The following is a 27245-nucleotide window of genomic DNA, read 5'->3' on the forward strand; positions in this document are numbered from 1 at the left end:
CACCCTCTCACCACCACCACCACCACCACCACCCTCCTGGTAGTCTGCAGACGGGTCTCGGGCGCTCCGGCTGCGGGACGAAGCGACGCTTTTTCCGGGGATCCGGCGGAGTGAAGACGCGGTGCGTAAAAAAACCCCAAAAGAAGAAGAAGAGCAGCGAGCTGCAAACCCACAACAAAGAGATCCGGACTGAGGAAGAGGACAGACAGAGGCTCGGTCACGTGAGGGGATGCAACGCGCCCCCTTCCCACCTCCACGCCCCTTAACGCACGCGCGCACGCACACCTGAAAGCACAAAAAACGCAGACGCGACAGAATGCAGAAATTAAGCGTTTTTAAAGGCGCTGCGGCGCAGACGTGTCAACAGAGTCATCATCTTCATCCTCTTCATCACGGAGGACTTCATCTGATTTAGACTGGTTATTAATAAGAGTAGTTCATACTCTGATCAAGGGTCCAGGATCAGACCTTTAGGGGCCATCAGTATGTGACGTGGGGGGTCCTCCTCATGGTTAGTGGGCTGCTGTTTGAGCCTGTAGTTGAATGTTAGCAGTCTCACGTTTGGTTGGTTTTTTTGGTCGTCTCCATCTTGTTTTATTTCTGTCGTCATCTTGTTTTTTCGGCTCTCACCAAAAAGGTTCCAATTAACTTTCATGAAGTGTAAACACACTGAAAGGGTTAAAGGTGTACTACCTGTCAATCACTGTGTAGCCCCGCCCCTAAATCATCCCCAGTTTTATGGTCTGTTTGACTCTAAATGGACCATAATGTACTAAATGAACATCATGCTGTATTGAAGAAGACTGTAAACTAGAGATTGAGACCATAAACTCATGTTTACAATGTTTACTGAGGGAATAAATCAAGAGAGAAGTAGAGTCATTTTAGACTAGACTTCTATACAACCAGAGGAGTCGCCCCCTGCTGGACACTAGAGAGAATGCAGCTTTAACTCATGAAGCTCTAAAGAACCGGAGGGTGACTCCTTCTCCTCCCCCCTTGAAGTTTTGAGCATCAAACACTAAATTCCTGAGCCATCATTAAATTCACTTCCTACCTCCTCTTCTCCTTTGGTTACCAACAACCCCTAACATTAAAGGTGCATGCCGCCACACCGACCTTATGAATACTACAGGGTATTAAAGCCCTTTGAACCTGTAATTGTTTGTCTCTAACAGACAAACTCTCAAAGTGGTAGTGTCTCTGAGCACCAGAGTCCCTTTAGAAAACCTCTCATTTCATGTTTCATTTCATATGAATATTATCATATGAATGTGTTAGGAGTGTGGACTTAAAGAGGAACCTATTTTCTCATGTGTTTGTGTCTACAGGACTAATGGGGACACCACTCTTAGAGAGTCCAGTATTGAGGGAGAACAGACGATAGTAGTGCTGTGTTTTGCTGCTAACCAGCCCAGATTGTTATTAAATAAAAAAGGTTTTATTTCTCTGTGGGGTTCTTTTCATAATGTTTGTCAGCAACAACAACGTACATTGACAGTGAGGAGTTGCCTGTTGGTGGTTCTCCTTCAAACTGGACCTGTTTAAAAACCTGCAGGTTGAAAAATACCAAAGTTACCCTTTAAGTCTGGAGACCTTTAGGGGGAAGCTTTCTGATTGGTCGGTGGTTTTAATAAAAGGTTAAACTCATCCTCTGTGGAATCTGTTAAAAGTCATCGAACTGTTTCAGAGTTTCAGTCCCAGAATTCAAATGGAGGATTTCATCAGAGCCGGTTGTTTAAACAGGACCCACCACGACTCATTAAACTCTCCGTGTTGACCCGATTAATATTTACACGGCTCAGATCGGCTCCACCAAAGACGGACCGGTGGACTAAATGGTCACGCCAACGTTTTATCCGGCTGCTGTTAAGTTTCTTTCTCTCACATGGTGGAGGAGGAGGCGGCGGCGGTGGCGGTAGATGTGAGTCCTCTGCGGTGCTGTTGGACACGGTTGGTTCCACGCCGCCGGCTCTAACAGCTCTCCCGGGCGCTATCGCCAACCTGCCAGACGGCAGAGTGAAAGCGAGTCTGCTCTAAATCACTCACTACGCTGCTGATTAGCTTCCTCGGACGAGGTTAAAGACCTTACAGAAGGTGTGGTGGTGGTGGAGGGACCGCAAATAAAGAAGTCCGCCCTGATTTATTTCACTTCACACCGACACTCAGCCCAAAGATCAGACAGGCTGGGAACACGAAGGACTTACCTTCATCGGATAGCCAAGGTTCTCCTGAGCAAGGCACCGACCCATCCCGAGGACTCCCTGAGAGAAACCAAAAATAATGACAATATTTAGTTCAAGATGGATGAAAAGCAGCGGGAGGTCGGATCAACACGAACAAGATCCACGATGAGTCTTTGTGTCTACGATGAATATAAGTCCAGTACTCTCTCTCTCTCAGCTCTGCTTTGGTCTCCTCCACCTCCTTAGAGAACCTCTGTCTCTTTAGCTGCTAAAAGCTCCTCTATGTCCTCCAGCTCCTCTCTGACTGAGTCTGTCTGCTTGAATTGTACGTTTTTGCATTTGTTCAGAACAAGAAAGTTACGTGACCGCGGGCTGGCGGTTTGGCGGGTTGGTGGTTTGGCGGGTTGGCGGGTTGGCGGTTTGGCGGGTTGGCGGTTTGGCGGGCTGGCGGTTTGGCGGGTTGGCGGTTTGGCGGGTTGGTGATTTGGTGGTTTGGCATGTGGGTCAAGCAAACACAGGACTTTCACCCAGGACACACCTGTTTGTGTCCAGTGTGAGACAAAAAGTAAACGTTGACTTTATATGCTTATTACATAACGTTACGCTAGAAACTCTGCTAGAGGCGGTTCTTATTATTTACTTAGTTACACAGAAGAAATTCCGCCTAGTGAGGTTATTTACAGGAGTTACATTGTTACGTTACTGGTGCTCTAGGGGTGGGTGTTATTACTTACGCTAGTTCTATTGTTAACTAACATTACGTCAGAAAGTCTGCGATGGGTGATTGTATTGACTGAAGATAGTTACGTTGTAAACAAGACTTTGTCTGGTTGAAGAAACTACATCCTCCATTTCTTTCTTTTCCTTCTATGTTTTTCTTTCTCCTGATTCTACATCTGATAAAAGTGAAATAACCAGAACTAGTTGAATCGTTGATAACTAAATCTTCTGGAGAGGGTTTTGTCTTTATTTCTCGCTAAGCTTCATCTGCTTTGTTCTCCTGTTCGGGGTTTTAACCGTCGGATTATTCCTCCCACCATATGTCTGAAGCAGAGAATTACAGATTACTTGGCGCTGACTGGGCCTATCACGTATTCATTAAAGGTTTATTTCACGGGCCTGAAGGATTTCCTCAGAAGTTTAAAGAAAACAATCAGGTAATTTGGCACCAATTAGAGACAATTAGAGCAGCGGGGGACATGTGCAGAATGTGTCCGAGCTAAACATGCAAGTACACATGAACGTTCTCAACAGATAAAATATATGGAACTGACCAACTTTTCCTTCAAGGAAATTCCTGCTTTGCCTAAAAATTAAAATGAGGAATAAAAGAATAAAACAGATTCCAAAAGGAAACTGACTTCTCCTCAATCTCAGAGGTACATATTGTACTTTGTACTGTACTACATCTCAGAGGTACATATTGTACTTTATACTGTAGTACACCTCAGAGGTACATATTGTATTTTGTACTGTACTACATCTCAGAAGTAAATATTGTACTTTATACTGTACTACATCTCAGAGGTACATATTGTACTTTATACTGTGGTACATCTCAGAGGTACATATTGTACTTTGTACTGTACTACATCTCAGAGGTACATATTGTATTTTATACTGTTGTACATCTCAGAGGTACATATTGTACTTTGTACTGTACTACAAAGGTGAATATTGTACTAAAACAGTATATCTTTGTGTTGTGTCTTTTGTACAGTATTTGTGTTTTGTATTTGTATGTATTTGGGACTAAAGGTCATGTATGTTGGATTATTAATGGGTTTGGTTTTTTGCAGCTTTAATGGATTAAAAAAACTACAGCCGTAAAATGCAACACACACACATTAATGCAGCAGTAATATTAATCCAGAAACATTTTGGCTGGTCAATCAATACTTTTACATGACCTACTGTCAAGTACATTCTGCTGAAACAAACTTTTACTGAAGTAAAGTTTTAAATGCAGGACTTTCACTTGCAGTGGAGTGATTTCACATTGTGGTATAAGTATCTGAATACTTCTTCCAGCATATTAAAATATGGAAACTTTTTACTCTGCCTCGCAGTCTCTGTCTTACGTCATGATTATCTCTAAAACACAAGGTTGGCATTTTCACATTCATTCTCTCTGCGGACGTTTTGTCTGAGAGAGACACTGTGAATGTTCTGGCTTCAACAACTGACCCAAAACACCTCCAGACCTCCAGACCGCCTGGTTCCTCTCAGCCTGGGTCGGTGGGCTGCCTGCTGTAGTGGATGGGGGGGGGGGGGGGGTCACAGGGCCTCATTGCCTAAGAGAGGGATGGCAAATCGGCGATACTAATTAAATTAAGCTCCACGATAGTCATCTCTAATTGGCTTCCTGCGTTTGTTGTAGATTGGAGGACTCTGGTCTGTCGTCTGAGATGATGTAAGAGCTGAAACACAGACTCTCTGAAGTATGAAACCAGAGTTTGTTCCTGTGAGGTGAAGTAAAGTCAGTTTAAACATTCATTAGAGCAGAAACCTCCACCTGAGGGGGACACGGGCTGGATCTGGGTTATACTTCTGATCCAGATCGTAGCGTGCAGACTCTAATGTTCTCCACCATCTGTAGCAGGAGCTCCTCTACCGGGGAGCCCCCCCCCCTCTGCTGCTGATAACAGGAGGGGGGGGGGGTGTAATCCAATCCGGCAGGCCGGAGAGAGGAGCGGGGGAGGGGGTCCGGTTAACCCTTTACTAATCACAACCCATTTAATCTGCGTCCTCAGAGATCCCTCTGAAGTTCTCCTGAGAACACTTGATACAGGACACAGAGGTCATGTTCAGTGTCTCTGCCTCTGATGGGTCACAGCACCATGTCGTCTATTTAGGGACCAAGTGGTCCTTAGTGGTCCTCATGTGTCCATCATGGTCCTCATGTGTCCTCATGTGTCCTCATGGTCCATCATGGTCCTCATGTGTCCATCATGGTCAAAAAATGGCAAAAAATGGCAAAAAATACCACAAAGAGACACAAAACAACTACAAAGACGCAAAACTACAACGACACACAAACGACAAAGACACATGAAACAACAACAAACAGACAGGCTGAGCTTTAGAGGAGTCTTCATGCTAAGCTAGGCTAACCATATCCATTCCCATCAACAATTTAAAAAGGGAATAAAATCATTCAGCACATAAATATCAACCTGCTCCTGATTGGTTAACAGATTTATCTGCTTGTTGAAATCCGACATAATAATCGAGTTATTTTTTATTATTTTAATAAATTATTGTTGTTTTGAGTCAAATTTATTAACAGTTGTAATGTCTTCACTTGTAGAAAGAAGGGACATGATTGTAAAGTACTTTATGATCTTTTTGAGGGTTGTCTTTTCAATCAATGAAGCCAGTTATATTCATGTAGGGTAATATCATAAATCCATAATTAGGGTAATAGAGAGTCAAACTGATGTGTGTGTTGCTAAAGAATGTAAAAGATGACTTAGTTTAATTGATTCATTGACTTTATTGCTCCCAGTGGGAGTTTGCAGCCACGTTAAATAGATTTTCTTAAAACACATTGGCTGCTTTAATATTTCCTTTAATCCTTGAATGTGTTCTGGTGGTGAAGCGTAACACGGTCGGGGTTGAGGGTTTGAGTCCCCGTGTCGTCCTCTTCCATTGAGCTACGATAGACTCCAGAGTCCTCTCCTCTATAATTAATGACTGCAATAACGTTGTACTAGGCGGAGCCTTTAGACTCTGTTTAAAGAGCATGAACTGAAGAAAAGGACGGTGCAAGTTCATGAAACATAAATTACATAAATGGCACGTTATTAATCAGCTTTAGTGGCAGTTCAAAGAGTCATTTTAACTGAAGCGTCACATAGAAATCAATGTTCACTGTAACAAAGATGGAATGGGAAGTGATGGAGTCCAGTTTAATCTCAGCTGGAGTTACTGGTTTGTAGAGTATTATTTTGCATTTAACTTTTATTATTATTTCTTATTATTTAGTCTTTTGTACAATGTCTCATGTGTTTTTATGCACGTTTTTAGTATGTATATACTAATACTAGTACTATAATTCACTTAATAAAAATATATTAAGTGATTTTCATCATTAATTATCCTGCCAATATTTTTCTGAATGAATTGAAAAAATCCAGAAAATTGTGCTTCACAAATTTCTGAAACTCGAGACAACTTCAAGTTATTAATTTAATTTAATACAAAACTACTAATGAAACAGGCAGGAAAAAGACGTAAATCAAGACATGACACAAGAGGAGAGTGACTTTCAAAATAAAACTACAAACAAACCCAAGTTTCATTTTTTTAAATCGTTTTTTTCTCTATCTTCACTTTTGTTCTTTTCTCTATTTTCCTTTCTTTTAAAATGACGTAAAAGCATGAAAATAAAAATACGTCTCTGGTAGAGACCTGTCAATCAGCGTGTAGCCCCGCCCCTAAAGCATCCCCTGCTTTCTGGTCTGTTTGACTCTAAATGGAGCATAATGTACTAAATGAACATCATACTGTATTGAAGAAGACTGTAAACTAGGGATTGAGACCAAAGTCATGTTTACAATGTTTACTGAGGGAATAAATCAAGAGAGAAGTAGAGTCATTTTAGACTAGACTTCTATACAACCAGAGGAGTCGCCCCCTGGTGGACACTAGAGAGAATGCAGCTTCAACACGTGAAGCTCTGAAGAACTTTTAAAGAACCATACAACACAAAAACAGGGTGAGTAAACAGTTAAAATGTTACGGTGGATACCTCTTTTTTTTTTTTTTAATATCTGGTAGTTATTTAGTCTCAAGTTCAGTACCGACTAATTTAAAACGATGCCTAAAGGCGAAGAACAAACGAGCAGACATACTATATTCTCTTAGTCAAAGAACAGAGGAGAGCATTGAAGGAGGGATTCAGATATATTGATCACCGAACCAAGAGACGTTGCTCCATCGTGGTTAAAAAAAATACATTTCCTCAATTAAAAACAGTAAAACTAAGAGAGTTATAGGTCACCACACCATGGAGACAGATTTTAAATGAAAGTGATTTGCATCCCTCTTATCTCATCGATTTTAAACACAGATAATCTCAATCAAAAGGAGTCACGCCTCCTCCTCCAGACAAACAGTCCATCACAAAGGATCTCCTGTAACAATAATGAAATGTAATCAAGAAGAGGCACAGAGGGGGTTGATAAGCTCACCTTTGATTTCACCATGATCTACTGCATGATGGTGCGGGTTGAACTGCTCTTTTAATGCATTACAGTTGGCTTTAATGAGGAATCCATGTTGTCTCACAGCTGCAGTTAACAAACTCATTCATTTTCTTTGAAGTCACTACGAGGAACTCTCTCGTGTTGTTTTTGGCGGTCCCTGTGGACGAAAGTGGTAGTGCTTCACATTATCAAACGTCTTCATTTACAAAAACGTTTATACATCGTTTTTCTTCAATCTGGGATTAATATTAAGGAATCATTCTGTGAACAGGAAGGTCTCTTCTAACACACCACACCGTTTCCCATCATGCTTTGCTCTCCACCTCTCTGGGTGTTCACTACTCGCCGCTTCATTGATCACCGTTTATTGATCTCTCCATCGGGCAGTCGGTCGTATCATGAAGTGGACCGGAGAAGGTTTGATCCTTCAGGACAGAAGGATTTACTCCTCACACCACCCAAACCTCCCCTCCTCCTCACACCACCCAAACCTCCACCCCTCCTCCTCCTTCCAGCTCTCCCTGAATCTTCCTCCTGGTGACAATTGATCCACTGAGCTATTGATCAGAGGCGGAGCTTAGCGAAGCAGCTCGTATTGATCTGACCCACCAACATGTTGCCTGGAGTCAATTCAGCGTTGACCTATAAGGAACGTAATCATGGATCACAGAAATAGATGTTGTCTGGTAATAACGTGGTTGGAGAGCTTCATCAGAGGCCCAGAACACATGATGAACAGAACCGAGTCTCCTCTCATTGGCCTTCTGATGAATAAAGATTAAATGAGTTCAAATGTTAACACGTTTCCTGAAACATTTAGAAACAGAAGACAGAGACAGGCCTGATGATCACACTTGATGGAAGAACATTTCACCGCCTGCTTCTGAATCACTGAGTAGAATAATTGTTTGACTCGTTTACATATTGAGTGAGTTTCATAAGAGCAGGACAGAGCAAACAAATAACAGAAACAACATGCGTGGGCGAACAATTTCAGCTAAAAGCTGTGATGATAATGAGTGTGAACGACTGGAGGAAACTGAATATATCTGAATAATCAACATCAGGACAGGTTTAAGGTACAAAACCAACAGTCAGGTTTAAGGTACAAAACCAACAGTTAGGTTTAGACAACTAAACCAACAGTTAGGTTTAGACGACTAAACCAACAGTTAGGTTTAAACAACTAAACCAACAGTTAGGTTTAAACAACTAAACCAACAGTTAGGTTTAGACAACTAAACCAACAGTTAGGTTTAAACAACTAAACCAACAGTTAGGTTTAAACAACTAAACCAACAGTTAGGTTTAAACAACTAAACCAACAGTTAGGTTTAAACAACTAAACCAACAGTTAGGTTTAGACAACTAAACCAACAGTTAGGTTTAAACAACTAAACCAACAGTTAGGTTTAAACAACTAAACCAACAGTTAGGTTTAAACAACTAAACCAACAGTTAGGTTTAAACAACTAAACCAACAGTTAGGTTTAGACAACAACAAACTAAATGAGACGTTTAAAATCAGCAGAAATACAGTGTAAGAACTTGTAAAACAGTAAGAACTCGGGAGGTTAGATAGAAGTGCTGATTATCTCGAGAGCTGAGAGACTGACATCGTTGAAACAAATAACAGAAGGAGGATTTCTTCTGAATCTACTTAAGGCCATATAAGCTATTTATTTTCACTGCCCCCCCAAACAGGAGATCCAATCAGACTCAGAGTCTTATTCTGCTTTCATTATTGGATTTGTCTTTTTTTTTCCTTTTGTTTGTTTATGAACATGTGAAAAATGTGAAGCTTCGACTGTTTCCACGAGCTCTTAGTCATAAAGTTAGCGATCATTAATTCAACGGAAAATCCAAAGACGAGATGACTTCACCGTTTAATTGACAGGTGACACTTTTCAAGCTTTGGTTTCTAAATTTGGTGTTTTGGTGAAGTGTATTCCTGCAGAAAGACATAAAACGTAATTCTTAAATATTTAATTTGTGACTAAATAAATACAATTAGGACTTGTAAATCTTCAAATTCTTATATAGCCCACTCAAGTAAAGTACAAGTACCTCCAAATTATTTATATATATATATATATATATATATATATATATATATAGATCAAAGGGGAAGTTGATGAAACCCTCTGACAGACTAAAACATTTCTCTGTGAGGTGATAACCGCCAACGCAATCGTCTCTATTTTAACAGGAAGTGGGTCGTTTGACATTTTCCGCAGAAAATAAGTGTTGTTGAAGAAATGTCATTTTCTTTATTTATTATCTTTAGTCAAGACAGTGAAACATGAAAGCTGATTTCTGTATTATGTTTCTTATTTAGACTTAAAAAGCAGCGTGAGGCTCCTTGTTGTGCATTTAAATAACGGGTCATATTGTCCAATACTTTACAAAATATCAAGATTAAAGAAAAGTCCCATAAAAATAATACATTTATATATAAACATATATTTTTTGAGCAGTTGAGGGACATTGTTGCATGAGTATTAATAATGATGTAATAATATTATCAGCAGAAGAAGCAGCGTTTCTTTCTTTGTTCAGTTTGTTGTAAAAGGTCGCCCTCTTGTGGAGACTTAAAGTACTACTCCAGTTAATACCACAGTGTTAAATACTCTGTACTAGTACAGTACAGTACTAGTACTACCATAGATGGATGACTGAATGGGCCAACAGGGCTTAGGACCAGGAGCCCCCCTGACCCTAACCTACAACATGTCACTGAAAGAGACGCCAACCAGAAAAAGACACAAAGAGACACAAAGAGACACAAAGTGTTCTCAAAGAGACACAAAGTGTTCATTTACTATGACAACAAAGACATACAAAATGTACACAAAGACACACACAAAGACATCAAAGAGACAAAAAATGATTACAAAGACACACAAAGATCAGATAGAAACACAAAGTGTCCAAACAGAGACGCTGAATGTCCACACAGAGAAGGTGTAGAATACACCGTGTTTCTTTGTTCAGGGCCTCGGGCCGAGGTGTGTTTGTTTGTTTGCATCATGACACACGACTCACACGACACTTCTGATTGGTTGGAAGCATCACTGTTTACCCTGCTGCTGTCTGCAAAGAGATGCAGATCACCAGTGTCTTTCCTCTGGTTGTGAGACTCCTAAAATCCTCCTCCGGTGAAGCTGCGTGATGTTCAGAACAAAAAGAGAAACACACCCACCAGAACCAATGTTGTCCTTGAGGGCCGGGTCCCAGGAGCTCCCAGCTTCTTCTGATCACGTGAGGATCAGATGAAGACCTGCATGTTGACCCCAGTCAGTCCTGATCCAGGGAGGAGCTCCGGGAGGAAAAGACAAACAACGAGACAGGTTGAACTAAGTTGTTAAAAGTCCTTTAAGTTCACATCATCGATTCAAAGTTGTGTGTTTAAAGGATGAGATGTTGATCTTACTGTGAAAACGGACTCAAAGCAACAGTGAATGTTTCTACCAGTGTTCCTTCATCACCATCATCATCATCACACTGTACTTCATTCACATAATGCAGAAAACTCGGCTCGGTTTAACCTTGTTTGTGTTGGATCGTAAAGCGTCATCTTACATCTAAATAAGTCCCCAAACCCGGGTTTAACACCGACTAACCCTGGTAAATATTAACCTTAAGTCTGGTGGAAGAACCGGAGATAACGTATCACCGTATAAACACATTCGATCGGATGTGTTCAGCTTTGATCGGACGTGTTCAGCTTTGATCGGACGTGTTCAGGTTCGATCGGACGTGTTCAGGTTCGATCGGACGTGTTCAGGTTCGATCGGACGTGTTCAGCTTCGATCGGACGTGTTCAGGTTCGATCGGACGTGTTCAGCTTCGATCGGACGTGTTCAGGTGGTTGTTATGTGTGTTTTTTGTGTCCGTGGCTTCGACCAGCTGCTCCAGTAGTTACGGTATATTCACTGTCATCTCACAGAGTTTTAGTCATTTAGTTCACGGGAACATTTACTGTCCAGAATGTGTGCAGAAGCTCTTTAAGTGGATGTTTGAGGAGAGGAAGTGGTGGAAGAAAAGTACTCTTTACTGCGGTAAAAGTACCACACTGAAAATACCTCAGTAAAAGTATGTAAGTATATGTAATCAGGGAAATATGATCAAAAGATCTGGTGTCATATAAATGTAGTGCAGTCAAAAGTACCATATCTCCCTCTGAGATGTAGTAGAAGTACAACGCTGTAAGTACAAGTACTTCTATGAAACCAAACTAGCGGTGGGAGTTCCCACAGCTCTGCTCACTAATCCTCGTCTCCTTGTCTCCTCTTCTCCTCTTCTTCCTCAGGGACTGGACCCTGGCAGTGCTGTCACATGATCCCAAAGCTCAGTCACATGCTTCACGTGTCCTCCTCAGCATCTCCTCACATGGTGCCTTCAAGTGCTCCTCGGAGAAACGTGAGCTCTCAGCAGCGTGGTGTCATATAGAGGATCAGGACTACACTGAGACTGGTTCATGTAGAGGATCAGGACTAAACTGAGACCGGTTCATATAGAGGATCAGGACTACAGTGAGTCTGGTTCATATAGAGGACCAGGACTACACTGAGACCGGTTCATATAGAGGATCAGGACTACAGTGAGTCTAGTTCATATAGAGGATCAGGACTACAGTGAGTCTGGTTCATATAGAGGATCAGGACTACAGTGAGTCTGGTTCATATAGAGGATCAGGACTACACTGAGACCGATTCATATAGAGGACCAGGACTACACTGAGACCGGTTCATATAGAGGACCAGGACTACACTGAGACCGGTTCATATAGAGGATCAGGACTACAGTGAGTCTAGTTCATATAGAGGATCAGGACTACAGTGAGTCTGGTTCATATAGAGGATCAGGACTACAGTGAGTCTGGTTCATATAGAGGATCAGGACTACACTGAGACCGATTCATATAGAGGACCAGGACTACACTGAGACCGGTTCATATAGAGGACCAGGACTACACTGAGACCGGTTCATATAGAGGATCAGGACTACACTGAGACTGGTTTATATAGAGGACCAGGACTACACTGAGACCGGTTCATATAGAGGACCAGGACTACACTGAGACCGGTTCATATAGAGGATCAGGACTACAGTGAGTCTGGTTCAGGACCAGCTATATGTGGTGTGGTCTCCCTCTTTGTGCAGCTCACTGAGCCTGATGCTGTGATAAATATGTAGACCTCCTATGAAATCCTCCTAAATTAAGGACAGGAAGTAGTGAATCCTGCACACGTGTTCAGTGTTCATGCTGATGAGCTTCATACGACTGCAGAGACAACAGAAGACAAGCCTCTTAAAGGAACCTGTCTCCGTCTGTCTTTCACTTTCTTTACACTCAGCTTGTTGATGGGTCTTTCTTTCCGCTGCACACAACATGCCAGAAATGAAACCCTCAAAAGCTGAAGCGTCTACTTCAGCAACAACAGCAGCTCGACTGAAACGAATGACCCGATCATTCAAACATTGAGAAACATGCTGATTTACTGAAAGTTGTGTACAACAGCGTGAGATGAGATGTGGAGGACATGCTGAAGATCGTAGAGATCACAACAGGACGCTTCATGTATGTCTTCCGCATTTTATTTACACATTTGGAGCCAAAGGCAATGTATGATGTATTTATTTAATGCAGCTTTAATGAGTTAAAATCATCCACAGCAGAAAAACACAAGCTACACATTAATGCAGCAGTAATACTAACCCAGAAACACTGATCAATACTTTAAACACGTTAACTACATTGAGCTGATAATACTTACATACTTATATTTAAGCAATGGTTTAATTCAGTGGAGTATTTTCAGGATCTGAATACTGTTGAAACAGTACCTGAGGAGGTGGGATTATCTCTGCGTGTTCCCCTCCTTTTCTCCCTCTCATTGGTTCGCAACTCATCGTTCCGACAGCCCCTGAAGTAGGCACAAACACACACACACACACACACACACACACACACACACACACACACACACACACACACACTCTCATTCATTCATTAACCGGAGAGCAGCGCGAGACGTTCACACTTCAGCCGAAGAGGATATTGAAACATAAAAGCATCGCTTCACATTTACCGTAAGTAACTTCCGCTCATGTAAAGTCTTCTTCTTCTTCTTCTTCTTCTTCTTCTTGTTTGTCGGAGTGACGTGAGCATGTCCGCTCCTCAGCTTCCGGGTTTGTTTTTTTCCCCGTCTTTTGTGCACACGGCACCGAGCTTGGTGCAGAGCGCACAACACCAACGTGTTACTGTTTACCTCCAGCGAGTGTGATTCTCCCCCTCGGGTCGAACACAGACACGCGTGGCCCGGTTGTACCACCGGGAGAACGGATTGTAATATGGTTACGGCGTGATATTATTATTAAACTTTAGAAAAAATAAAATAAGGCGGCGCGAGGGCAGCAGCACGAGGGCCCCGAAGCCACCTGGCTCGTGCCATCTGTCAGCGTCGAAGCTATAAACCGAGCAGAGGAGGTGAGAACCGTCACGAGTTAATCCTAAACCGCTCGCGGTACCCGCGGTGTTTATTAATAACGATGAGCTGATTGGCGGTAATATTAACGAGCTGTCTGTTTCTAAAATAAACATCCGGGTACCCGTAGCTTGTTCTGTTCTAACCGTGCACCAGAGACCAGACCTCGTTCAGAAACATGTGAGTTTAACACGTAAGCGCGTGAAGAGGGAGCGGGGTCCACTAGAAACAGACCGATGTTTGTAGACCGGGTAGTGAGGAGCTGCTCTTCAGTTCGGCTTCACGTCAGACGATCCAGGCCACAGTGTTCCTGTTTCTATCATCTCAAGATGTAATACGTTACAATGCACTAAGTATTTTAATTACTTCATCAAAATAATGTAAGTCGTTACATTTGAAACAAATGTAACTAATTCTGCACATTTGATATATACTGTTTCATGTCGTTTTTTTAACAATACATCATATTTCATGTGCACATTATAGCTTTAATCTGCAGAAGTAACGACTACCCACAGCTGTCAAAAAGGTGTAAAAAGTACTAATTCATGGCGTGTGGTGGAGTATAGTTGTATAAAGTAGCATCAAATACAAATATAAATATAAAGTACAAGTACCTCAAAGTTGCACTTATAGTATTTTTGAAAATCGATACCGTAACACAAGACATAGTGATCGATACTCAACTGTTTCCATATATTCTTACACCCCAGGGTATCTTGTATCTTGTTTGCGCGAGTCGTTATCTTGTTTGCGCGAGTCGTTATCTTGTTTGCGCGAGTCGTTATCTTGTTTGCGCGAGTCGTTATCTTGTTTGCGCGAGTCGTTATCTTGTTTGCACGAGTCGTTATCTTGGAAGTACGAGTTATCTTCAATATCATCTTTTTTATTTTAAATTGACCAGAGCTGGAAGAAGTACTCCCATCTTTTACTAAAGTAGAAATACTCTGTTACAAGTCAAATATATACACACACACACACACACACACACACACACACACACACACACACATATATAGTTCGTACATTTGCTGGATAAACTTTTATATACAATTTTGAATGCCAGACATTTACTTTTAATGAAGTATGTTTACATTTTAGAACTTTTAATTGAACTTTGAAGTGTCTGAATACTTCACTGAACAGTTAAAATAACATGAAACACTAAAGTGAGTCAAAAGTGTTCCAGTTATACGAAGGCGGTGACGTTCTACGATCTGGTACAAAATATGATTTATTCTCTTTTTATTCTTTAGTGTTCGTTTCACTTCTCAGTTTTCTGTTTAAACCGGAGCTCAGAACGATGAGTTGGTTCATTAATTAGTGACAAAAAAAATCAATGGTAAAACATGACCTCGTTTTGGCTTCATGAATTTTGCTGCTTTTGGGTTTTTAACTGCAAGTCAGTTCTTGATGTATTGTGAATGTTGTGAGTCAGTTCTTGATGTATTGTGAATGTTGTGAGTCAGTTGTCCCTCAATGTGCTGTAGATGAAGTCCACTGTGTCATAAAGCAGTGAATGTTTGGTATTGTTGCTTGAGGAATGATTGGTTCACAGGACGTCTTGTTTTTGTTCTAAAAATGTGATTTTTACACTCGTTGTCATTGTGTTTCAAACACTCACAGACGTTCTGAGATGATGTTGACGTTGATGTTGCTCGTCGTCGTGAGTTTGTCCGGCGGCGGCGGGACGTCCGGCTCTGACCGCGGCCCGTCCGCCACGCAGACGGCCGGCGCGGCGCGTTTACTGTCGGCTGTGGTCGACTCGCAGAGAGCCGAGCAGAGCCAGAGGAGACACCTGGAGGCTCTGTTCAACAGGTGAGCTCGAGTCAACACACATTCAGCTCCGTTTGCTTTGCTTTACGTGATTAAAACCTGAAGGATAAAATCACAACAACTCCCCATTTAGAAGGACTCACTTGAAGCTTCTGGTAGGGTTTAGATATTTTAGTAAATTAAACAGTTTAGTGGTCACTTGTAGCTTTAAATCCAATAAAACGTCACAATATTGTTGAATTCTGCACTCAAACAGGTCTGAGTTATTTGCCTCATTATCATTATTTAATGATAAAATGCCGACTTCCCTCTTATTAGTCCCTTTTGAATAACGGTGCGCTGCATGTCCACTCCAGAACAATGAGTCATTCATCAGTAGATGTGTTTGTTGTTCATCAGTGAAATGTAAATGTTTTGACTTGTTCTTTCTGCAGTTATTTCATAAAGACTGATGATTGTTGTTTGCATGAAACTGAACAGATATGGAGAAAACGGCACCATCTCTCTGGCCGGTTTGAAGCGTCTCTTACAGAACGTGGGGTTGGATCGCATCAGGACTGTTATGGTGCAACATCACGAGCAACCGGGCCACCATCATAACCACCATCACCACCACCATCAACGCCAGGGAGGCCACCACCACCACCATCTCCACGAAGACGACGACGACGACGACGACGACGACGACAACTCGCACCCCCAGAAACATGCCGAACTGTCGCAGAACAGGAAGTTTCCAAAGTCCTCTGAAGTCTCCAAAGATCAGGACAGCCACCACAACCTGCACAACAAGAAGACCACGGCGGCGCAGGAGGTCGGCATCACGGCGGTGTACAGCGCCCAGCTGATGGCGAGATCAGATGAAGTTAATAAGAGACAAGACGGCAGCCTGGGACCACCCGGTCCTACTGGGGGGGAAACCACCAGAGCGTCTGCTGCCAGACTGGTCACTGAGAGCCAGACTCAGGCAGCTGCAGTCAGCAGGGGGGACCAGGGGCACGACCACGACCTTCTCCACAACCGAAGTGTGGACAGCGTGGAGGTACGACAAACTGCTTAACTCACCGGTGTTCAAATAAAGAAATCAGGGTCATTAATAGTGGTTTAACGGACCGTAGTGGATCCCTGATCCGTACTGACCCCCATCACAATGTGTAAAAGTATTGGCAAGCTTAGCATTTTACGAAACTGGGCACTGATATGCAAAAATGGGTTCGGGGTAACAGCTGTTCACTGCTCGCGGCCGGTTCTCGTGTTAAAAATGTCGGCGTTAATTAATGAACGCGTTAACTCGCCCAGCACTACTTTGTATTTAAGCATCGTTGTTGTTGTTGTACCTCCAGTGTCAGAACGCCTTCAGCATCCTCTCGTCACACGGGATGTCTCAGGAGGGGGGGGTGACGCTCGACGACTTCCGCTTCCTCTGCCCCGCCCTCCTCAGCCAGATAGACGGCGGAGCGTGCATCCTGCACAGAGGCCCCGCAGAACACGAGGGGGGAGGTACGAGTCCGTGTATGTAAACTAAAGCGTATGTTCACGCGTAGGAAGAAGTGTTTTTGGTGTCTGATAAACTGGACCTCCTGGTCTCACCTGTACCTGCTTCTGTGTTTGGTACATTTATGTGATGTGATAAAGCTGGATTTGTTTAATCCCTCTCCTCATTTTCTAGACCATGAACACGGTCACGACCACCACGGCGACCACAACAACTCGGACCACGGCCTCGGGGAGCGCTCCGGTGGAGAAAGTGCCAAAAACATCGTGATAGGTAAGACGGCGAAAGACTGAAGTCTGTGATGGGAGAGAAGTTTGTGGAGAAGTTAAGACTTGATTTGTGCGTTGCAGCGTGGGTCGGAGGGTTCCTCTCCATCACGGTCATCAGCCTGCTGTCTCTGCTCGGCGTCGTCCTCATCCCGCTCATGAACAGAGTCTTCTTCAAGTTCCTCCTCAGCTTCTTGGTGGCGCTGGCGGTCGGCACGCTGAGCGGCGACGCCTTCCTTCATCTCATCCCCCATGTGAGTCAGCGCGGCGCCCACAAGAGGAGAGGAGAGGAGAGAGGAGGGGAGAGAGAAAGAGGAGAGGAGGGGAGAGAGGGAGAGGAGAGGAGAGGAGGGGAGAGGGGAGAGAGAAAGAGGAGAGGAGAGGTTGTAAAAATGTCAATAGTTCAATGAATATAGGACGTAAAAATAAGTAAACAAGATAACAAATCTGACCAGACATTCACTGACGTTTAGTTCTTCAAAGATCTCGATGCTCAGATCACCTCGTTGGGGTTTCTTTGTCCACATCCAGATTCCCAATAAGTGCTCACATCACCAGATGTTGAAGGCTTTGACTCAGCTAAAAACACCTGTAGAGAGGGTGGCTCCAAAGTCCAGACAATGATGGGTTCAGTCTGGAATGGCAGTAGTGATGCATTCGGGTTCATCGGTCTCTTTGTGTGTTCATATCTGTGGGGGCTTCAGTCTCAGGGAGGCCACCACCACCAGCACCAGGACTCTGGGATGGACTCGGGGGGACATCACCTCCACGAGGAGCAGGAAGAAAACCTGGACGCTGTGTGGAAAGGTCTGACGGCGCTGAGCGGAGTCTACGTCATGTTTCTGATCGAACACTTCCTGACGCTGGGGAAGATGTACAAGGACAAGAAGCAGAAGGTCAGAGTTTGACCTTTGTTTGGTCATTACAACAGAGGTGAAGTAGTCAAAAGGACATTTTAGGACGTATGCCATGTTTAGAAGTCACAGTTCAGACCCGTCAGGATGCGTTTGTTTTCATTTATTTAGAACGGTAGTTCAAGTGTCAAAGACACTGTCCTCCTCTTTATGTTACTATAAAAATAAGAATAATTTAACACTTAATGTTTTATTACACTGAACAAGCGAGACAACAGGTATGAAACACTTTGGTAAACTATTTTCTAGTCTAGGTTTAATATTGTGTTGTGGTTGTTCATCCCGCGGTAGGAAATAAAAACAAGGTGTTTCTGCCGTCCAAACAGATCCAGAAGAAGTGGGATCAGAACGACAAAGCGGATCCGGAGAAGCAGCCTGCTCTGGAGGAGAACGACCTGAAGCCAACCGAAGGTGAGACGCAACGCCAAACAAACGTCCCAGAAAACCTACAATTCTTCAGCTTTTCAAAGCTATAATAAATACCAAACCCTCTGAACCCCAAAATACGCCGGCAGGATAAAAACAGCAAGTCTTCTTCAAACAATCGCCAAAACTACAGCGTTTACCACAGCCGGAAGCTGGACACACCTTACTCTACAACTCTTCAATCTCATCAGTAACCAAATTCCATATTTTTAGCGGTAAGAATAACTTCCATACTTCCTCCAGATGTGGAGACGAATGGTGCCGGCATGTTTGGCGACCACTCCGGCAGCGTGTTGGAGGAGGAGCAGGTGATGCTGGCGCCGCAGATGTCAGTCGTCTCGCCGCAGGGTTACGGCGGAGCGGCGGCGGACGCCGCCTACACCGCCGAGGACTGCGAGAACAAATGCCACTCCCACTTCCACGACACGGTGGGCCAGGCCGACAGCATGAACCACCACCACCACGAATACCACCACATCCTGCACCACCACCACTCCCAGAACCACCACCCACACAGCCACTCCCACTCCTACTCGGAGGAGCACTTCCAGCAGGCCGGCGTGGCCACGCTCGCCTGGATGGTCATCATGGGAGACGGACTGCACAACTTCAGCGACGGCCTGGCTATCGGTGAGTGTTGCCGTCTGCTGCACCACAACCTCAAAGAGCTGTTGGATAGGCGAGGTACTGGTGTGGTGATTCTTGAAGTCGCCTTCATGGTTTTTGTTCATCGCCTTCTTGGTTTTTGGTCGTCGCCTTCTTGGTTTTTGGTCGTCGCCTTCTTGGTTTTTGTTCGTCGCCTTCGTGGTTTTTGTTCGTCGCCTTCGTGGTTTTTGTTCGTCGCCTTCTTGGTTTTTGTTCGTCGCCTTCTTGGTTTTTGTTCGTCGCCTTGGTTTTTGTTCGTCGCCTTCTTGGTTTTTGTTCGTCGCCTTCGTGGTTTTTGTTCGTCGCCTTCTTGGTTTTTGTTCGTCGCCTTCGTGGTTTTTGTTCGTCGCCTTCGTGGTTTTAGTTCGTCGCCTTCGTGGTTTTTGTTCGTCGCCTTCGTGGTTTTTGTTCGTCGCCATCGTGGTTTTTGTTCGTCGCCTTCGTGGTTTTTGTTCGTCGCCTTCGTGGTTTTTGTTCGTCGCCTTCGTGGTTTTTGTTCGTCGCCTTCTTGTTTTTTGTTCGTCGCCTTCGTGGTTTTTGTTCGTCGCCTTCGTGGTTTTTGTTCGTCGCCTTCTTGGTTTTTGTTCGTCGCCTTCGTGGTTTTTGTTCGTCGCCTTCGTGGTTTTTGTTCGTCGCCTTCGTGGTTTTTGTTCGTCGCCTTCGTGGTTTTTGTTCGTCGCCATCCTGGTTTTTGTTCGTCGCCTTCTTGGTTTTTGTTCGTCGCCTTTGTGGTTTTTGTTCGTCGCCTTCGTGGTTTTTGTTCGTCGCCATCTTGGTTTTTGTTCGTCGCCTTCTTGGTTTTTGTTCGTCGCCTTCTTGGTTTTTGTTCGTCGCCTTCGTGGTTTTTGTTCGTCGCCTTCTTGGTTTTTGTTCGTCGCCTTCGTGGTTTTTGTTCGACGCCTTCGTGGTTTTTGTTCGTCGCCTTCGTGGTTTTTGTTCGTCGCCATCTTGGTTTTTGTTCGTCGCCTTCGCGGTTTTTGTTCGTCGCCTTCGCGGTTTTTGTTCGTCGCCTTCGCGGTTTTTGTTCGTCGCCTTCGCGGTTTTTGTTCGTCGCCTTCGCGGTTTTTGTTCGTCGCCATCGCGGTTTTTGTTCGTCGCCTTCGTGGTTTTTGTTCGTCGCCTTCTTGGTTTTTGTTCGTCGCCTTCGTGGTTTTTGTTCGTCGCCTTCTTGGTTTTTGTTCGTCGCCTTCGTGGTTTTTGTTCGTCGCCTTCGTGGTTTTTGTTCGTCGCCTTCGTGGTTTTTGTTCGTCGCCTTCGTGGTTTTTGTTCGTCGCCATCTTGGTTTTTGTTCGTCGCCTTCTTGGTTTTTGTTCGTCGCCTTTGTGGTTTTTGTTCGTCGCCTTTGTGGTTTTTGTTCGTCGCCTTCGTGGTTTTTGTTCGTCGCCATCTTGGTTTTTGTTCGTCGCCTTCTTGGTTTTTGTTCGTCGCCTTCTTGGTTTTTGTTCGTCGCCTTCGTGGTTTTTGTTCGTCGCCTTCTTGGTTTTTGTTCGTCGCCTTCGTGGTTTTTGTTCGACGCCTTCTTGGTTTTTGTTCGTCGCCTTCGTGGTTTTTGTTCGTCGCCATCTTGGTTTTTGTTCGTCGCCTTCGCGGTTTTTGTTCGTCGCCTTCGCGGTTTTTGTTCGTCGCCTTCTTGGTTTTTCTTCGTTGCCTTCTTGGTTTTTGTTCGTCGCCTTCGTGGTTTTTGTTCGTCGCCTTCTTGGTTTTTGTTCGTCGCCTTCGTGGTTTTTGTTCGTCGCCATCTTGGTTTTTGTTCGTCGCCTTCTTGGTTTTTGTTCGTCGCCTTCTTGGTTTTTGTTCGTCGCCTTCTTGGTTTTTGTTCGTCGCCTTCGTGGTTTTTGTTCGTCGCCTTCTTGGTTTTTGTTCGTCGCCTTCTTGGTTTTTGTTCGTCGCCTTCTTGGTTTTTGTTCGTCGCCTTCGTGGTTTTTGTTCGTCGCCTTCTTGGTTTTTGTTCGTCGCCATCTTGGTTTTTGTTCGTCGCCTTCGTGGTTTTTGTTCGTCGCCTTCGTGGTTTTTGTTCGTCGCCTTCTTGGTTTTTGTTCGTCGCCTTCGTGGTTTTTGTTCGTCGCCTTCTTGGTTTTTGTTCGTCGCCTTCTTGGTTTTTGTTCGTCGCCTTCTTGGTTTTTGTTCGTCGCCTTCGTGGTTTTTGTTCGTCGCCTTCTTTGTTTTTGTTCGTCGCCTTCGTGGTTTTTGTTCGTCGCCTTCGTGGTTTTTGTCCGTCGCCTTCTTGGTTTTTGTCCATCTTGGTTTTCGACCGTCACCATGGCCTTAACTGTTTTCATGCATAATCAGGCTTCCAGTCATGCTGTCTCGTAATTTGATTTTGTTATAGTAGGCTATTGCTGAAATTGTCAGACCAATGGACACATACCCTCTATGCCTATTATTTCAATAGTTTGACTTTTACCATCTGGCAATGCTGAACGTAACTGCATCAAGTTATGAGCTGCCCCACTGCTAGTTTCACACTGCAGGATTTCTAGTACATATAGTATCATAGTACTGTAGTACTGATGACGTGGGTTTGAATATATTTCCTCGTTGCTCTGCAGGAGCTGCCTTCACTGAGGGTCTGTCCAGCGGTCTCAGTACATCTGTGGCTGTTTTCTGTCACGAGCTTCCTCACGAGTTGGGTAAGACCTTCCATTTCCATCTTTAATGTACAAGCAAAAAGCCTTTTTTAAACATTAAAATCCTTTTATTATCGTAGTATTATCTTGATATTTGTTTGTTTAAATGTATTCAGGATTAACCATTTTAATAGAGCAAGAAACATAATCTTAAATACTTCATCAGATGTCATGAAGTTGCTTTTTGTCATTACATGATTCTCTGGAAAGACTGTTGACTCTGTTTCCCAGGTGACTTTGCGGTGCTCCTGAAGGCCGGTATGACAGTGCGTCAGGCCATCCTCTACAACGTGCTGTCGGCCATGATGGCCTACCTGGGCGTGGTGATCGGTATTCTGATCGGACACTACGCAGAGAACATCTCCATGTGGATATTCGCCCTCACAGCCGGACTCTTCATGTACGTGGCTCTGGTGGACATGGTGAGTCGACGTTACCGCTCTCGCACCGGAACACTTTAACACACTTAAACTGGGACTGGCTCTGGGTTAAACCGGGACTGGCTCTGGGTTAAACCGGGACTGGCTCCAGGTTAAACCGGGACTGGCTCCGGGTTAACAGGAACCTGCACTACGAACTGAGACGTGTTTAAGGAAGAGAGGAGAGGAGTTTAGCGGAGTGAACCTCTTTATTTAGGCACTAATAGTTTCTCTGTGCATTAGAAAGGCAGCAAAGGACCGTACCACTGTGGAAACATCCACACATCCAAAAATAACCCTTCAGACTGTACGAGAATGAAGAACCAGTTTCATCTGGATTTCTAAAGATAAGGTGGGACTTCTACATGTGTATAAAAATGTAGAACAATAACACATGTAGTCGGTGCAAAGAAGGAATAAAGACGCAGGGTTTCATTTACAGGGGGAAAAACAACAAATACAAAATGATTTCAATAATTTCAGATGATGTAAACTCGGTCTGTGCGTGCTGACAGAATAGATCCACTATTTAAGAAGTGGTCAAGTACAGAAGTTATTCATTACCGACTACGTGGTCAGACTGCTCAGCTGTTTCCTCGCTGAGTCAGGAGAAGTGAAACTCCTCCTGACCTCATCCAGTCAGCAGCATCTGTTCTGACTCAACAGGTCTGGACTCTCAGCCGGTCAGAGAGCAGCAGCCTTCAGCACCAGATGGCCTCTTCACACACGCACACGCACACACACACACACACACACACACACACACACTCACTCACTCACTCACTCACTCACTCACTCACTCTTAACTCTCTGTAAAACTTGCTCACATGACAGGTTTATAAAACCAAACACAAGAGAGGGGAGTTGTCACAAACCGCTGCGGTCTGTGAAAACACAGTAAAGCTTGTTTTGTCTGACGCTGACCTCTTGTGGCCGCTGCCCTGCAGGACAGGACAGCTTGTGAAATCATCACATGAATGATAATGGATAGTTACCAGTCCAGCCTGTAGTTAGTTGACAGGCGAGTCAGGACCAGAGACTGTTTAAGAAGTGGACGTAGTCGTCACCCATTGGTTTGTGGACTGATGTTTTTGAAGCCTTGAGTTCAGGGATTTGGCTGTCGCCATCTTTGTTTTTTTGCAACCAGTGAACAGAAGTGCACAAAAGCATACCCTGCTTTATGGGCGGAGCTACCTTGTGATTGACAGGTCTCTACTAGACGTACACGGTGTCTTTACGCCACTCTTCCTCAGTCCAAATATGGTCACTTCCTGTTCACTGGTTGCAAGAAAAACAAGATGGCGACGGCCAAAACGCCGAACTCGAGGCTTCAAATACGTCCACAAACGGATGGGTGACGTCACGACGACTGCGTCCATTTCTTATAAACATTCTGTGTATAAGACTAACTACTACTACAACAAAGAATACTATGAAGTATTTAAAAGACTGTTGTATACGTAGTAATGAAGCCAATCACAGACCAGGTGATGACGGTCATGTGTGTCGTTTCTCTTTCCCAGGTGCCCGAGATGTTGCATAACGACGCCGGGGACCACGGCTTCAGCCACTGCGGCTTCTTCCTGCTCCAGAACGCCGGCATCCTGCTGGGCTTCTGCATAATGCTGCTAATCGCCATTTTTGAACACAAAATCCAACTGGACCTGGGGTACTGAAGTAGAGAGGCCTTTCATCCTCGGCTCCGTGTGCATCTCCGTCAGAAGTGTAGTCTGTTCTTTATTTGTTGTTCTAGACAGGCCGGTCAGCTTGATTTTAGTTTGTATTTTCACACGGTGTGGGAAGAAGCACCGGTTCAAACGGAGACGTACTTTAGGAAGTTGCCGTGTTGACCCGGCTCTCTGAAAGCTACGCATTGATGAGCTGCCGAGGCTCCGACGTCTGCTGCTCGGTGAGGCGTTAAAATAACTAACAAAGTTCTTCTTTATTTTCCTGGGACTGCGGTGAAAAATCTAAATGCTCATTTGATCAATTGTCACTAGTCAGCAGTTGATATTTACGATAAATCCAATAAGACCTGAAAGCAGCGCGAGAAAACTGTTACATAGCACTCTTGACCTTTTTATTTTTTTCAGCATTTTGTCATAATTATCTTTATTTATGTGTCGGAGGTGTTTCTGCTGCTGAGTCGAACCAGATCAGTATTGAAGTAGATAGACAACGTGCCATAACAGCCCCACTGTCTGCACCTCGTACTGGGAAACGACTCCGTTAAAAGTTCCTTCTACATCTACGTAGAAGGAACGTGTCCAAAATTCTTACTTCAAACTTTGACCAAATTCATCTCTGCACGCATTATTATCACGATGAGACTGAAGATCATTTTACATTATGGATTAATCCAACATTTTACAGTTGACCACATAACATTCACATTTTAGAAACAAGAGCCAGTCAAATGTTGACAGTTTTACTTAGAAAAGTGAATAATAGTGTTTTCTGTTGATGGATTAATGGTTTCTAATTGTAATCTAATTCAGAGAATCCATCCTGGGCACAGTTTGTATTGGAACGGCTCCCTCTTGTGTTCGTTGTGGCTTAATGCGACAATGATGGTTATAAGAAATACTTTTAACAATTGTTACAGTTATAAAAATGTACTTCAACATTACTTAAAATGCTTATAGGGGGGATTGAGGTTGATATTGAAAGATAAAAAAAGACTTTACTGGTGTCATATAAACAGGAAGTTCTCTACTGAGCCCATCAGCAGATTAAAGGTCACCTGATCAGAAATCTAACATCTTACGTTCAGCAGGAAACCCGTCCGTTCAGATCAGTTTTCGACTGTACAGACATTTGTACAGTCGAAAACTGTTTATTTGGAAAGCGACGATGCAAAATCGTGTTAATCTGGAGCCTCAGATTTTCTCTCTTGGGAAGCTTTTTGAACTGGGACCAGATCTTCATGGTGTTTGGATTCAGACGCCATTAAAACTAAACCTAGATGAGCTCTAATTAGCCTTTCAGGGAACACTGAACCCCGTCTGTTATGGACCTGCATGTGGAACTCAACATCTACATTCCTATTTACTCATTCTCCCACTTTAGCTTTTTCTAATTTAAAAACGTATTGAAGGGCATTTTGCAGCATACCAGAGTGTTTTCGTATCCGGCGCTCTACTGTTAGCATCCTGTTAGCGCTGAGCTTTAGATCTCCGCTCCAAACAGCAGAGCCAACACCGGCAGACGTCTCGTTTCTGTTAGTATAAAGAGGTGCTGAGGATCATTTCTCATTACAAACTATTAACGTCTTCCCGGAGAGACTGTCTGGTGATAACGACATTTTAAAATGGTACTGCGGTTCACGCTGCTCTACGACTTCAAACAGCAAAACAGACGAGTTCTTCTCTAGCATCGCTGACTGGTTTGTCTGGACGAGAAAAGCCAAAGACGACGCCTGACATCTGTCCAATGAAGTGCTAAGAAAAGAAGCGCAACTTATGACAACAAAAAGGGGAAACTCAGCAGATAGACTGTTTGCTTTAGTGTTTCTTTTTTTTATATATATTTTTGTTATTAACTTATGTTTTATTTTACTGTTACGGTTGGAGAGTTAAAGTGGCAGCTCAACACCAATCGTGTTCAGAGTAACTAATAAAAAGTCTCTGTTAGTGTTTGTTACAATATTACTCCCGGACTTTAAAACCAGTAATTATCACTCAGAAACACACAGAAGTGCATCATGAAGCTCACTTTAAAATGGTTCCATGTATTTCTTTCTCACTATGTTTTGTTCTTTTCTTTAAAAGGAGACTGCTCGGATGTTTAGGTCAAAAAAACAAGTTTCCCTCAGTGTCGTTATTTTCTGGCCTTTTAAAAAAAGTTGATAAACTCAAAAAAAATATTAAAAGCAAGTTGAGACGCCAACCTCACCGTGTATATTACGTGTACATTATATGTATATATTAATGTACAATACTGTACAAGTATGTGTTTGATTTGTGGACTTTGTAGTCACTCACTGTGCCGTCTTTGTGAGTCTGTTACATCGTGTTCAGAGCAAACCAAAAGATTCTAATTCAAGTTACAATTTGGACAAATGTGTAGGAATCCCCCCCAAAAAAGGAGGAAGTTGTTCTTTTATGTTTTTGTCTAAAAGAAAATGTAAAATGTGTGAAATTAATGTGTTCATGAAGGGTGGATTCAACCATAAAGACGTCTCACAATGCAACAACAGAACAATTCGTGGTCTTTTTATTGATTTTCATTTTATCTTTTTGTTGAGTTGCCGATTTGACTCGGCGGTCATTTTGGAGGTTTAAAATGTGTAAAACTTCTGTGAAAAAGAATCGTCAACTTAAATGTGCTGAGACAATATGAAGTCTTTATAAACCAGGAGATCTAACTTTTTTTCCTCCTTTTTTCATAAAGTTTCTACTCAACAGGTGGAAAATATTCACAACATAATAAAGAAAAGGTAGAAACCCAGAAACATTTGATGAATAAAGAAAAGCATGTTAGAAACATCTGTAGTGTCTAAGATTGTCGAGTACCGGTTTTTACTTTTGACCAAAGTTTAGTCCAGTGGGGCCCAACATAGGGTTCAGGCCCCTCCAGAGGGTCACAGATAAATCTGAGGGGTCCTAATGTGATTAAAGGAGAGAAGAAGAAGAAGAAGAAGGAACTAAGTTTAGAGACACTGCTTTTTGTAAGATTTAACAATGTTTTTATATTCAACAATTTCAAAGTTGATTATATTTATTTGTTTATGTAAACTAACCAGTAACTTTAGCTGTCACATAAATGTAGCAGTGTAAAAAGTACAATAT

General features: G+C 43.3%; 1 protein-coding gene across 3 annotated transcripts; it reads left to right on the forward strand.

The window, feature by feature from the left end:
* Positions 1–13403: 13403 nt before the first annotated feature.
* Positions 13404–26916, forward strand: slc39a6 (solute carrier family 39 member 6). Of its 3 annotated transcripts, none has more exons than XM_068726209.1 (12): positions 13404–13492; positions 15514–15705; positions 16144–16705; positions 17007–17175; positions 17333–17431; positions 17509–17678; positions 18129–18320; positions 18665–18749; positions 19008–19394; positions 21959–22039; positions 22268–22458; positions 23979–26916. In XM_068726209.1, exons 2-12 carry the CDS (start codon positions 15524–15526, stop codon positions 24129–24131), a joined length of 2271 nt encoding a protein of 756 aa, XP_068582310.1. In that variant the 5' UTR covers positions 13404–13492; positions 15514–15523; the 3' UTR covers positions 24132–26916. The 3 variants fall into 3 exon arrangements, with proteins under 3 accessions (XP_068582310.1, XP_068582309.1, XP_068582311.1); XM_068726208.1 differs by lacking the exon at positions 13404–13492 and adding an exon at positions 13800–13889; XM_068726210.1 differs by lacking the exon at positions 13404–13492 and adding an exon at positions 13800–13889 and having other exon boundaries at positions 17007–17163.
* Positions 26917–27245: the final 329 nt, after the last annotated feature.

Source organism: Cebidichthys violaceus, unplaced genomic scaffold (genome assembly GCF_023349555.1).
Source record: "Cebidichthys violaceus isolate CVI_PGR_0920_01 unplaced genomic scaffold, fCebVio1.0.p SCAF_38, whole genome shotgun sequence".
NCBI classification, from domain to species: domain Eukaryota; kingdom Metazoa; phylum Chordata; class Actinopteri; order Perciformes; family Stichaeidae; genus Cebidichthys; species Cebidichthys violaceus.